Source organism: Oncorhynchus keta, chromosome 14 (assembly GCF_023373465.1).
Source record: "Oncorhynchus keta strain PuntledgeMale-10-30-2019 chromosome 14, Oket_V2, whole genome shotgun sequence".
Taxonomy (NCBI): Eukaryota; Metazoa; Chordata; class Actinopteri; order Salmoniformes; family Salmonidae; genus Oncorhynchus; species Oncorhynchus keta.
Genome location: NC_068434.1, coordinates 74029331 through 74043000, shown reverse-complemented (window position 1 = coordinate 74043000; position 13670 = coordinate 74029331). Strand labels below are relative to the sequence as shown.

General features: G+C 42.5%; 1 protein-coding gene and 1 long non-coding RNA gene across 8 annotated transcripts in view; one reads left to right on the top strand and one right to left on the bottom strand.

Moving 5' to 3' along the window:
• The window catches only part of LOC118393973 (kinesin-like protein KIF18A), a 30176-nt gene extending 19394 nt beyond the window's left edge, over positions 1–10782 (bottom strand). For 2 of the 5 annotated variants that reach the window (XM_052462532.1, XM_052462536.1), the window contains exons 1-11: positions 9722–9862; positions 8551–8883; positions 8091–8248; positions 7815–7919; positions 7563–7673; positions 7244–7441; positions 4640–4823; positions 4365–4435; positions 4078–4187; positions 3072–3234; positions 2752–2916 (exon numbers count right to left, since the gene is read on the bottom strand). In XM_052462532.1, the coding sequence (XP_052318492.1) occupies positions 2752–2916; positions 3072–3234; positions 4078–4187; positions 4365–4435; positions 4640–4823; positions 7244–7441; positions 7563–7673; positions 7815–7919; positions 8091–8248; positions 8551–8860 (1575 nt within the window). In that variant the 5' untranslated portion in view covers positions 8861–8883; positions 9722–9862. Of the gene's footprint in view, positions 1–2751; positions 2917–3071; positions 3235–4077; positions 4188–4364; positions 4436–4639; positions 4824–7243; positions 7442–7562; positions 7674–7814; positions 7920–8090; positions 8249–8550; positions 8884–9628; positions 9863–10652 lie in introns of those variants that run through there. The other 3 variants (XM_052462534.1, XM_052462535.1, XM_052462533.1) reach the window with 3 other exon arrangements.
• LOC118393974 (uncharacterized) lies at positions 9849–12455 on the top strand. Of its 3 annotated transcripts, none has more exons than XR_004827664.2 (3): positions 9849–9979; positions 10618–10866; positions 11039–12455. It is a non-coding gene; the product is annotated as an uncharacterized LOC118393974 (long non-coding RNA). The 3 variants fall into 3 exon arrangements; XR_004827663.2 differs by having other exon boundaries at positions 11152–12452; XR_004827665.2 differs by having other exon boundaries at positions 9904–10018; positions 11152–12454.
• The last annotated feature ends 1215 nt before the right edge of the window (positions 12456–13670 follow it).

The window sequence follows — 13670 nt, the reverse complement described above, 5'->3', positions numbered from 1 at the left end:
GGTTTATTTTGTGCCATGCTTCATCTCTGAGAACCTGTCTTCTGGGTAAAAAAAAAAAAAAAGAAGCTGTCATCCACCTCTGACGTAAAAGAGTATACGAAACGACAGCAGAGAGAACATTTGACAAGCGGATGAATCATTGTTGTGCCACTTCCTAGAAGAGAGATGAGAAAGAGGAAAAAAACATCTACATGGTTTAGGTAACTGGCTGTGTGAGGGATGCGTGAAGATCATTGATCCACTCACCTCAATCATCCACCAGTGAACAAGAGCAATCAAATAAGCACAGTCCTAATTACCAGAACAGATGGAAGAAAACAAACTGTCACAACAACATTTGAGACGTATTTGCAAAAACAAACAAACCAGAAGTAAAAAATAAAAAGGTTGCATAGAGTGAAATTCCTGTTCCCATCCCTTCTAAAATGTACTCTGGGAGATGGAAAATAACATTAAAAAGGGATAGTTCACCTGAACTACACTGCTCAAAAAAATAAAGGGAACACTAAAATAACACATCCTAGATCTGAATGAATGAAATATTCTTTTTAAATACTTTTTTTCTTTACATAGTTGAATGAATGAACAAAATCACACAAAATGTATCAATGGAAATCAAATTTATCAACCCATGGAGGTCTGGATTTGGAGTCACACTCAAAATTAAAGTGGAAAACCACACTACAGGCTGATCCAACATTGGTGCAATGTCCTTAAAACAAGTCAAAATGAGACTCAGTAGTGTGTGTGGCCTCCACATGCCTGTATGACCTCCCTACAACGCCTGGGCGTGCTCCTGATGAGGTGGCGGATGGTCTCCTGAGGGATCTCCTCCCAGACATGGACTAAAGCATCCGTCAACTCCTGGACAGTCTGTGGTGCAATGTGGCGTTGGTGGATGGAGCGAGACATGATGTCCCAGATGTGCTCAATTGGATTCAGATCTGGGGAACGGGCGGGCCAGTCCATACCATCAATGCTGACACACTCCAGCCACATGAGGTCTAGCATTGTCTTGCATTAGGAGGAACCCAGGGCCAACCGCACCAGCATATGGTCTCACAAGGGGTCTGAGGATCTCATCTCGGTACCTAATGGCAGTCAGGCTACCTCTGGCGAGCCCATGGAGGGCTGTGCGGCCCCCCAAAGAAATGCCACCCCACACCATGACTGACCCACCACCAAACCGGTCACGCTGGAGGATGTTGCAGACAGCAGGACGTTCTCCACGGCGTCTCCAGACTGTCACATGTGCTCAGTGTGAACCTGCTTTCATCTGTGAAGAGCACAGGGCGCCAGTGGCGAATTTGCCAATCTTGGTGTTCTCTGGAAAATGCCAAACGTCCTGCGCGGTGTTGGGCTGTAAGCACTAAGTTTCCCGACGACACAACAGTGGTAGGTAGGCCTGATTACGACAACGATGGCCAGCCTATAGGTAGAAGGTCAGAGACATGGCAGTGTGGTGTCAGGACAACAACCTCTCCTTCAACGTGAGCAAGACAAAGGAACTGATCGTGGACATACCCAACAAACTATCATGGTACAAACACACCAAGAAACTTGTGAAGAGGGCACAACAATGCCTTTTCCCCTTCAGGAGACTGAAAAGATTTGGCATGGGTCCCCAGATCTTCAAAAAGTTCTATAGCTGCACCATCGAGAGCATCCTGACCGGTTGCATCACCGCCTGGTATGGCAACTGCTCGGCATCCGACCGAAGGCGCTACAGAGGGTAGTGCGTATGGCCCAATACATCACTGAGGCCAAGCTTTCTGCCGTCCAGGACCCATATACTAGGCAGTGTCAGAGGAAGGCCCCCAAAAATTGTCAGACTCCAGTCACCAAAGTCATAGACTGTTCTGTCTGCTACCGCACAGCAAGCAGTACCGGAGTGCCAAGTCTAAGTCCAAAAGGCCCCTTAACAACATCTACCCCCAAGCCATAAGACTGCTCAACATTTAATCAAATGACCACCCAGACAATTGACATGGACCCCCTCCTTTTTGTTTTTACATTGCTGCTACTCGCTGTTTATTATCTATGCATCTTCACTTTACCCCTACCTATATGGTCAAATTACCTCGACTAACCTGTACCGGTACCGCCTGTACTGGTCCTTCTGTAGCTCAGTTGGTAGAGCATGGTGCTTGTAACGCCAGGGTAGTGGGTTCGATCCCCGGGACCACCCATACGTAGAATGTATGCACACATGACTGTAAGTCGCTTTGGATAAAAGCGTCTGCTAAATGGCATATATTATTATTATTATATATTACTGTACATAGCCTAGTTATTGTTATTTATTGTGTAACTTTTTGTTGTTGAAAACTTTAGTTTATTTAGTTAATATTTTCTTAACTATTTCTTGAACCGCATTGTTTGTTAAGGGCTTGTAAAGTAAGAACTTCGGCGCATGTGACAAATACAATTTGATTTAAATTGCGAGCCCTCTTTTTGTACTGCGGTGATGGGTCAGCTTTAAGCGATTAATATAGCAATAATTTTACTGTTTTATGCAGAAATAGTGAGGTGATTGGTCAAATTTGCAAACCCTCACATAATATGCAGGGAATTGTTGATTTAGCAAAAAAAAGAAAAGAAAAACACTATCACAGAATCCTGGAGGGACCATCTTCCTCTACATCTCCCCTACCAGTACATGAACAAAATAACCCATATACCACACCACTCTAACACCACCCCTGGGTCAAGTGATTCCATATCTCCTGACCCCTCCAGCAGTTGCCTCACCACTGGTGGCTGGGAGTCCTGTCCTAGTAGCTTCACGTCATTCTCCACGCGGTGCAGCCAGCCCTCATTCTCAAGGAAGCACAGCTCAACCTCCTTCAGCCTCTTGCGGATGTGCTGCTGCTGTGTGAGCAGGGAAGCCAGCTTGCGCTCGTGCTTGCAGGTGGCCTATTCAACAACAGAGCCTATCAGATTTGGATATGACAAAGGAGTGTATGCACTTTAAACATCCATCTATCACTGGTACATCATAAAAGACATGCTCCTTCTGGGACCATTTTCTGGCTAAAATGACATGGTGATAAGCAGGGCCTTTTTCAGACCTTCACAGTCTTGTCTTTGGCACTGAAGAGCTGGGCCTGCTGGTTGCACTCCTCGCTGTGGCGCTGACGTAACTTGTTCTCCTTCAGCTGGCGCTCCAGAACAAGGTGCTCCCTCCTGATCTGAGTACGGCTGGAGAAAATGCTCTGTAGGGACTCTGACACCCTGTCCAGAAAAAGGGGCAACCAGCCAGTTATTGTTAAATGGAGTCTTTGCTTAATAATGGAGGGCAAAGGCTTATAAAAAAAATACAATTTTCAGTGTTTGCCCTTCCTCAAGTAAAAATCCTATGTCGTGTTATTGTACAACTCAACAGGTTGAACAGTGTTCAAATCAGGCAGCTGCCCTGGACCACCCTCAGCAGCTTTCACCCAATAAGGCAGAGGCATTGCAACAATGTCTCATTCTGGTAAAGGAAGAGGGATATGCAGGTAAATAAATAAACAGACAGTGGAGAGCAGCCGCTGAAATGTGACTGCAATCTCCAATGTAACCCCTGTGACGTAGGAGCCGCCGTGGCCTTGCCAGACTGATGAATTTTTAATTGTGTGAGAAGCATGCTGCCTCTCTTCAGAGCCTCACATTGTGCGAGTTGTGAATTCTGATGCCGGTGAATGAAATGCGTGGGAATGAGACTCATTCAGCCCCCCCTCCCTTTCCCTCTCACCCTTTTTAAACAGACGCCACTGCAGCCCTTGGAGGGGAGTGAAGGAAGGACGTTTTTAACTAATACTGATATATTACATGTGTAGTTTTATTTTTTATGTGGCTCACAGCTTCCCCTATCAAAAATGCAGAGCAAACTCTCCACCCAAAGTCCAGGTCCTTGGGCTTTGTACTTTCCCTCAACATGATAAATTATCTATGGATTTCAATTAAAGTGTACAAGTTTAAAGGACACTCAAGTGTGGTTGCATATTATGCATAACAGAACTTGTATTAGTGTATAAATACAAGTTTTGTCTTTTGGTTGTTGCATGCACATTGGTACAAGAAATAAGTACCTACTTGTGAATCTCTGTTTGGTTCTGACTGGAAATGGTATTAGAGACTCCAGGAACAAGAGGGTCCATCTTCCTCTCCTCATACTCTTTCAACTTCTTCTTCAACTGAATGATCTGAAATAGCATAAACTGTTGATAAAATGTGAAATGTATGTCCACACATTTTCGGAACCTAAGGGCCTCCAGTCTGCGTAGTAGAGATTGGTGTTTCATCTTATATTACATTTACATTTACATTTCAGGACGGTCATGATTGCCAACATTAGCCCCTCCTATATATATATATATTACCTCTTCTCGCTGCCTCTCGCATATCACTGCATACTGGCCGATGTGACTGTCCAAGCTGACAACATTCCTCTCTTGAGCTAAAGAATAGGTAGATGCATGTAAAAACGTATGGAATGAGAAAGAGAGGCATTAGAAACAGAAATACTGTAAGAAATGCCATGTAGTACAAGTTTCCCTATCAAAACCACCTCTGAACTCATGTTTGGCTTTTAAAAACACAGCCAAAGAGGCCTAAATAAATCCTATAACATTGTTGGGATGGGTGAGTAGTTTACTGACCGATGATTTGATCTCTTTGGCCCGGTTGGCGTATTTCAGTGTGTTGTGGGTGTCGTCATAAGATTTGGAGGAGGGGCTAATGTTGGCAATCATGACCGTCCTGCAGTTCCCGCCAAGAGAATCTTTAAGGAGTCGTGTTAGCTTGCTGTCCCTGTATGGAATGTGGGCTTTCTTACTCTGCTATAATAAATCAAGCAAAAATCAACATTAGCCTGAGAAAAGAGTAAAACAGGAAAAGGTTAGGCCTACACATTCAGGGTTGGGATTGGTAAAGGTCTGACAAACCTCATAGAACATAAAATGCTTTTTTATTTATACCAATTAATTCCCTCTTGCTTGCATTAAAATGCAATTGACCACAGTCCTATGACCCCTTGGGACTCATACAGTAAATGTCCAGTGACAATGGGACAACACACTAATAAGGCTGTATAGGGGGCCAATTTAGAACAGTCATACACTGAATGTCCAAAATATCAAAAACACCTGCTCCCTCCATGACAGACTGACCAGGTGAAAGCTATGATCCCTAATTGAAGTCACTTGTTAAATCCACTTCAAAATCAGAGTAGATGAAGGTGAGGAGACAGGTTAAATAATTATTTTTAAGCTTTGAGACAATTGAGAGATGGATTGTGTATGTGTGCCATTCAAAGGGTGAATGGGCAAGGCAAAATACTTAGGTGCCTTGGAACGAGGTATGGTAGTAGGTGCCAGGAAACACTAGTTTGTGTCAAGATCTGCAACACTGCTGGGTTTTACATGCTCAACACTTTCCAGTGTGCATCAAGAATGGTCCGCCACCCAAAGAACATCCAGCCAACTGTGGGAAGCATTGGAGTCAACATGGGCCAGCATCCTTGTGGAACGCTTTCGACACCTTGTAGAGTCCATGCCCTGACAAATTGAGGCTGTTCTGAGTGCGGGGGGGGGGGGGGGGGGTGCAACTCAATATTAGGAAGGTATTCTTAAATGTTTTGTATATACACATTCATATTTTTACTTTGGCAAACGGTAACTATTTGTTTCCATAAACAGGTTTCTGGCAGATAGATACCTTTCATATCTATAGAAAATGAAAACGCCCAAGCACATTATCTTCTGCTAGTGTGAATGTGCTAGGTCTGAATTCAGCCTGGCTTCACTAATGGCACAGATGCGTCTTGAGTACATTACATCTGTTCAGGTGAGTCACAGTCGCATGGAGATTCAAATGGCAGGAATTACCAGGCACTTGCAGAGGAAAAGTGATCTGCAATGGGCTGGGGGCTGCCCAGCTGTTCTCCCTGGCCGAAACCTACATCTGGAACCAGGAAACCCTTATATTTCTAGCTGATCCTATGGGAGCTCAAAGTTTGCTGCTAAAAGGAGGTTGTCCCAATTAAGCAAAATGAGTCTTTCGTCAGAGCAGGATTTACAATGTACAGCCCGAGAGAGAGAGGAAAATGGGCCAATGGAGAAAACCACAAAGGCTAAATGTGCAACTGCAATTCATGGCCATGGGACCAGTCCAAGCTGGGACATTAAGGTATCATTCCCTAAAGCAATGGTGCCATAATAAAAATACATTTTGGTACTGCGTGGCATGTTTGTGCAGCATTTCCTAAATGCATGTGGCCTGCTTGTGGAATCCCCAGGGTCAGTGGTAAACCAAAAAGACTCAGTGACAGGTTAATGTATGCAACTGGAATGAAATATTATCCAAATACTTGGCTTGCTAACAGACCAAGCAAGGCTCCTTGAGTCACAGGGAGCTGCTCACTTTTTTTCTGGCAATGACAGAGCAGGGGAGTATTGCTGCCAGTGTGATGTAAAATTGCAATCAATTAAACAACATACAAACAAAATGAAGGCAGAATAAATTAGACTAGGCCGACCTAAAAATCCACAAGAAAAAAATTATCTTAAAAAATGCAGTGTACCTAGAAATCAACTGGCACAGTGAAAATGAACGACAGCAAAGGATAACACTAAAACCATTCACCAGTGAGATAAACATATGTAATCAGTTGTAACACCACGGTAGTGGGTTCAATTAACGGGACCACCCATAAATAAAATCTATGCACACATGACTAAGTCGCTTTGGTTAAAAGTGTGTGGGGGGGAATGAACTGAATAGTTTAAAATGACTAAAACCAAATGGAAACTGTGTAGAAATGATAATGATCCTACATTCATACCGTTTCTTGACTGTGTCCAGGCGGCTAATAATCCCAGAAATGAAAGCCAGACAATCCGGGAGCATTGAAAATTCCAAAAATGATGGATAGAGGACTATCTTTAGCAAATGTTGATGGCAAGGAAATATAAGTTTCAGTGCGTCCCTCTGGACTTCGAACACGGCCCCCAGGGCAAAATTAGTTTGACACACCTGTCTTAGTATTAAATCTAGACATAAGTTTGTGTATTCTCAGTGGTGAGGAAGCAGCACCAAGGCCTGCTCAACATTGCTTACGCGTCTCACAGAAATGCCTGTGGGTGTTGTCAAAAGATCAACCACCTTTTTGAATTATATTGAATTCTGTGAGCAGAAACATTTCCTTTGAATAATTTGTCATAATCAATGAGAAACATGCATCAAGATGCTTTACACATACCTTAGGGTCAGCCAGAGCGTTGATGACATTTCCCAGGGCAAGGAGTGAACGGTTGATGTTAGCGCCTTCCCGTTGACGTGCTCCCTTTGCGTTAGTGGCATTTGCTCTCTCGGAGCCAGCGAGGTCAATCAGGCTCATTTTGGCCACACGGACATTTGGATTAAGGCTGGCCGTCCTGTCCTGTTGCTTCAAGTAAATCTAGTGGGACAAGAACACCAACAATTTCATCTTCACCTGTTCAGTGACTGCAGTGGGTAAACCTGCTTGCTGTCTGGTAAAGGAGGATGGTAGATGACACCACTCCATTGAAATAGCATACCTGAAATACAGCATGGGACCGTGACGAGGTGGCATTCATGTCAGTGGGGTGTTGCGTTCTATTCCGATTGCCATAATCCAAAGCTTCAAGGATGTGCTCAGCAGACTTAGGCTACAAAATAGGTCACATTAATATTTTTAAACAAATACAATCAGTACACGTCCATTAAAAACAGATGTAAATTGATTCAACTAGGGAAAAAAGGACAACAAACACACCTGACAGACAACAAATAACCTGTTGATCACTAACCTGGTGCAGAGTAAGGCCTTGGACAACCACTCCATTCGAGGGGTCCTCCCTCACTGCAAGTGGGCCCACATTAGCCAAGAGGTCCCGGATCTGCTCATTATAGACCTGAAAACCAGTCATGACAAGAACTTGGCTGGTTTCTTTTGGCAATTTAAATTCTGATTGTTCATTAATAAAATGTGTTTCTTTAATTCCCAGGTATGATGGAGGAAGATTATTCCTTGATTTCTGTGTAAATGTATTACTTGTAAAATCAGACAGATTGAAACCAGTCACCTCAAGATAAGAAAATACTACATTGAATATTTTCTCTTCCTTGACTTGATCCATACGGTTGAAGAGCTCTGTCATGGTGCGATACATCACACCCGGGTCATTGCTTGAGCCCAACATGGTGTGTGTCTTGCCTGCTCCTGTTGCGCCATAAGCGAAGACTGCAACATTTCAGAGAGGGATTAGTAATCAAACATGATCAAAACTTCCACTTCAAATAAATCTGATTTTGGTAGGTTTAAATGTGACACCAAATCTATTGGAATTTAACTGCTAAATGGGGTACAAAGATATTGGCTACTGTAGTATACTAATTACTATTTCTATAATGGTCCTCTGTACTATGCCATTAATTTAAATTAAGTTATTTGCAACGTCTGTCTCAATGTGCACATAGTCATAGGCCTACTAATCAAACGGTGTAGTCCTGTAAAGATTAGTAGGCTCAAGCCTATTTTATTACCTGTACAGTTAAAGCCATTCAACACTCCATCAAGTATCCTTTGAGTGGTGTTCTCAAAGATATCCACCTGAGAAGAATCCTCCCCAAAAACATTATCAAAGACAAATTTCAGGTCCTTATTGGCTCTCTTGTTGACATCTCTGTTTTGAACTCTTGGTCCCCCGAAAGATGTCATATGCTGTTCCTTGGGGTCAAATATTAGCATGTGGTTGTCCACAACTTGGACCACATTTCTGAAGTTCTCGCACTTCTCATTGTCATTAGTTGGCCGCACACGAACAACCACTTTGACATGGCTGCACACGTCCATGACTCTTCTTATTGTGCATTGATCTAGTTGAGAGAGCACAAGGAAGATGCTTTAGCTGACTAAACTCCACAGTGAAGGATGTTTATGATATACTCCATTGGAGTGGAGCAGAGACCAGGCTTTGGGGAATTGGGCATGGCCAGACATAATTTGTATTTATTTATTTAACCAGGTAGGCTAGTTGAGGACAAGTTCTCATTTGCAACTGCGACCTGGCCAAGATAAAGTAAAGCAGTTTGACACATACAACAACACAGAGTTACACATGGAATAAACAAACATACAAACAATAATACAGTAGGAAAATCTATGTGCAAATGAGGTAGGATAAGAGAGGTAAGGCAATAAATAGGCCATGGTGGCAAAGTAATTACAATATAACAATTAAACACTGGAATGGTATGATGTGCAGAAGATGAATGTGCAAGTTGAGATACTGGGGTGCAAAGGAGCAAGATAAATAAATAAATACAGTATGGTGATGAGGTAGATTGGATGGGCTATTTACAGATGAGCTATGTACAGGTGCAGTGATCTGCTCTGACAGCTGGTGCTTAAAGCTAGTGAGAGAGGTAAGAGTCTCCAGCTTAATAAGTAATAACATAGCTAACTACTTGCATTCGACGTTACATTTTAAGCAGTGAATATATACAAATATGTTGTTACATAAACAACAGGGCGACTTGAATGTCTCGTGTAGTCGTCGCCCGTAGTGCCTTCTTGTGGCTAGCTAACATTAGCAGTCAACAAAGAGTCATAGAAGCTCACCTCCGAGCGAAAACAGCAAGTGCTGCGAGTTGTAAAATACATCATAAACATGACTTATGTTCTGGAGCGAAGTATAATACACCCACAGCCTACCTTTGACTATTATTGTTTCACATTTGCAATTGTAGCTCGCTAGCAAGTACTGCCACTGCTACTTTTTCTCCCAAGACCAGCGCGTCTTTTCAAAAACAAGCCCCCTCTTCCTTCGCAACAGCTGATTGGCTATGCACCTTGGGTGACGTCGGTGAGCTTGGTGTTGCAGTCACTTGATTGCAGTACTGGTGGAGGAAGTGGTTTAAAAACTCTGTTCGTATGCCAGCTATTATCTAGCAAAAAATAATGTTTTATCATGTAAGTTAAACCATTATGACACATAGCTAACATAACAAAGTAAGTATACTATTGCGCTAAGACCAATGTCCTAAATACAATTTGCATCGTCCAGTTGCAAGTTATTCAAGGTGTTGTAACACTAGCTACTAACTAGCTAAGTTACTACAGCTGAACGGAACGCACATATCCGAACACTTTTCCCCGATAGTTTTCTATGAATATGCACCTGAGAATAGCTAGCTATTAGCTGTCTAACGCCAGTAGCTACACAAATCATTTCGCACTTCTCCACTTTGAAATTAGATCGCTCTCTTCAACGTGGTCTTCTTCTACTGAGTACTGCACTCTAGTGTAAAAAGGTGTCCTAGAGCCCACTTTGATTTGGTTTACTGTGTAGTTTGCTAAGTAGCTAGGTATTTACTGTAGCTGGATAACTAGATCGAAAAAACGGATCAATGCTAAATATTTTCTGATACCTAGCTAGCTTAGCCAGAAATGTTAGCTACATTTTTTTAAGCTCGCAAATACCATTCTTTCTGCCACCACAATTAGTGGCATTTATTGCATTAGCCACTAGCTAGAATTGTATCTTACAAAGTTGCTGTGTGTTTGTCATGTCACTCTCATCATGTCTGTGCCCTTCCAATTCTCTTCAGACCATGGCATGCCAACATGTGTCTGCTTGTCCTACCTTGAGATCATCATGGAGAGTGGCTCTTGATGTTGCTTGTAGAGTCAGCCAGCCATGGAAGGGGAGTAGTTTGTCTTACTCTGGCTTTGCTCCCATGGAGCCTGGTCACCAGGACAGACGTAAAGATGACTCCACCATCCACCAGCTGAACAGACACTGCACACACCTGTCATGCTTAGAAGTGCTCCAATGTTTAGATATTCAACCTGGCCAGGTAATTCTTTCTTCTCTAAAACACTGTGTGTGTGTGTGTGTGTGTCAACCCACCGTATCTTAGTGAGCCCTTGATGGTTAAATATTCTATGGAACAGCAGGTAAGGTTTGTTGTGCATTTTGCCTGTTTTTACCCCATGATGAATCATAGGGAAATCTGTGTTCTTTGAAAGGTTGTTTGTGGCCAAACTTCACTTCTCAGTTCATAAGATGGGCTACTTCTCTTGAGAGGGCACATTAAGTCACCAGGATCCCACTACCTTTGCTTTCCCATACATACTACCAGGACAGATGGACATGAGTCAAAGGCCTTCTGTTTCTGGTGGGCAGTGCTGATGGAGACTTGATGGGCCCCCTGGGTGGCTGAGAGATGCTGCACGGACAGGGCAGGTGGGGGCCATGGGTCAACAACTTAGTCAGGCATTGTGCCACCGTAAGGCTGTTGGCAGGACATAGAGTGCTGCCTGCAACACTCCTGCCTGAACTTTAGCGCCTCTTACTGTAACTCCTTCACTCTCCGCCCATTGGCCAACTGTCCCAATAAAGCTAGCCAAGAGCTTGCCATTAAAAACAAGTGTTAGATTTTTTTTATGTAATTCTAGTCACTGCACATAAAGCCTGTCAATCTAGGGTGTAGCCTGGTTGCATATATATTACAGTATTGCTTTATACAGTTTGTGCTTCACCCCCAAATGCTGAAATTGAATTTATTAAAAGCTGAAAGACCGGCAATGTAGCACAGTAATTAAAAGCTGTAATAATTTACGTTAAAGCAGCAATCTGCTGTTTAAACAATAATAAAGTCACCCCGCCACTGTTTTGGTAAAATGCTGAGGGATGGGGCTTAAGAAATGTAACCACTCTCAAATTCATAAACAGAGCTATGTATGGACTGACTATCCATGATGCAACATTTGAGTTTTAGCCATGTTTTGAGGCCATACTGTGTTTATAATGACATTATTTACAAACAAGTTTAGGCAATAATTTGGGTTCTGATGGGGTATGACAGTTGAACTAAGCTTTTGAGTAATACATCATTCATTTAAATGGCCATGTGGGATGTAGTAGTCACAGATTGGCCCTTTAAGTTGTGCTTACTTGTGTGTGTATGCTGCTGTAATTACACTTGTAGCAACATTGTCAAACCAGCATTACAGAATATACATATTGGCATACTCAGTCCACTCCCCCATACTCAAATACATTAGCAGAATGTTTTGGGTACTGCACATCCATCTTACCTTCAACTTTCAGACTGAGACACTTGTGTGTGCAGAAAGTAGGCTAGCTGTGTAAATAGAAACTACATAAACACTAAGCCTACTTTGGCATGCTTGATTGAATCCAGCTCTTACTGTAATTTCTCTTTGATTGAGATTTGAAATGCGTCATGTTCAGACTGCTCGCTGGAACATTGCAACGACAATGGCAACTGTTTATAAACTGAAATGTAAGGTCTCACAAACATAAATACAATGTTTATTCATTTATGTGGTCTATTAGGCTATATGTAATAGCAGCCTTGGTCAAGGTACACATGTAAATAAACAGCTACAAACCATTTAGTTTTTGTGTTTACATTTCCATGTAGTAATGACGGCACATGCAAACACTTAAACGGTCTTACAATATACATTTTTATGGTAGAGATTCTCCATGTGAAATCCCCCCGCCATTTCTGTTAATGAACCAGTCAGGCAATCAGGTGTCCTGTAGAGCAGCTAGGTAGTGTAATCGCAGACCCTGTTTGTTTAAGTGGGGGTTTCACTGACAAGTCAATGACTGGGAGGAAACCCACACTCCATGTTAGCCAAATACTCACTTAAATCACTGAAATGAGTCAGATTAATATTTTGATCTGCTATTGTAAAGCAATCAACCCTGCGTAGTTGCTCTTGTCAGGCTAAGCATAGTGTGTATGAATGGAGCACTTAGGGAGATGATGGGTATCTGAGAGCAAATGCTGCAATTACACCAAAGTGGGTAAATGGCAATGCAGCCTTTCATGTCCCGCTGCCTCCCACGCATGAAGTCCAGCGCAGATATCTACACAGGTGGACTGTGATATTTCCCCACATTTCTCTCACACTGTCAGGGCTAGTAGTGATGCACATGCAAAGCCTTTAAAATAACAAGTGATTGTACTACTTACAAAAATGACGATAAGGTTATGGGCTTAGGTCTTAATTGTGCTGATCAATCTAGAGATGGTTGATAAGTCTAGAGATGGACCTTGTAAAACCTTTTTTATACTCCAGAAATGAGCTTTATCTCAAGCAGCCACAGTGTGGCCTTCCTTCCCCGCCCATCAACCATAAATTACCCAAACTAGATTGGCCTTATTAACCACCAAATTAGCTCTTAAAAGATTAGAGTTTGTACAATTGAATATTTTTCTATTCACCTTGAACGTGAATGTGCTTAGTCAGCCGGATAACCATTTTAACCTAATTATCGTCATCTTGATTCAATTCTAGCATTTGGCTAATTGAATAATGGGCAGTGTGAGGCCTAAAGGTGGTTATAAACCGTGATGTGGGAGACGGTGGTCGAGGTAGGGGGCTTGGAGAAGGATATCCTTTCTCAGGGCAGAATCAGGCTTTTCCTGACCTGGAGGTTATTACTTTACTCAAGACAGGAGGAGCTGGAGGATAGGGTATTTTATTTACATGGAGGAACAGGATTTATGGCTGCTTATTGCTGTGAAAATTACTCAAATAAATCAAATTGAATCAGGGTAAGAAGGTGTCAGAAGATGACTAACACTAACAAAGTGCCACTAAGATTTTGAAATGAATGAAT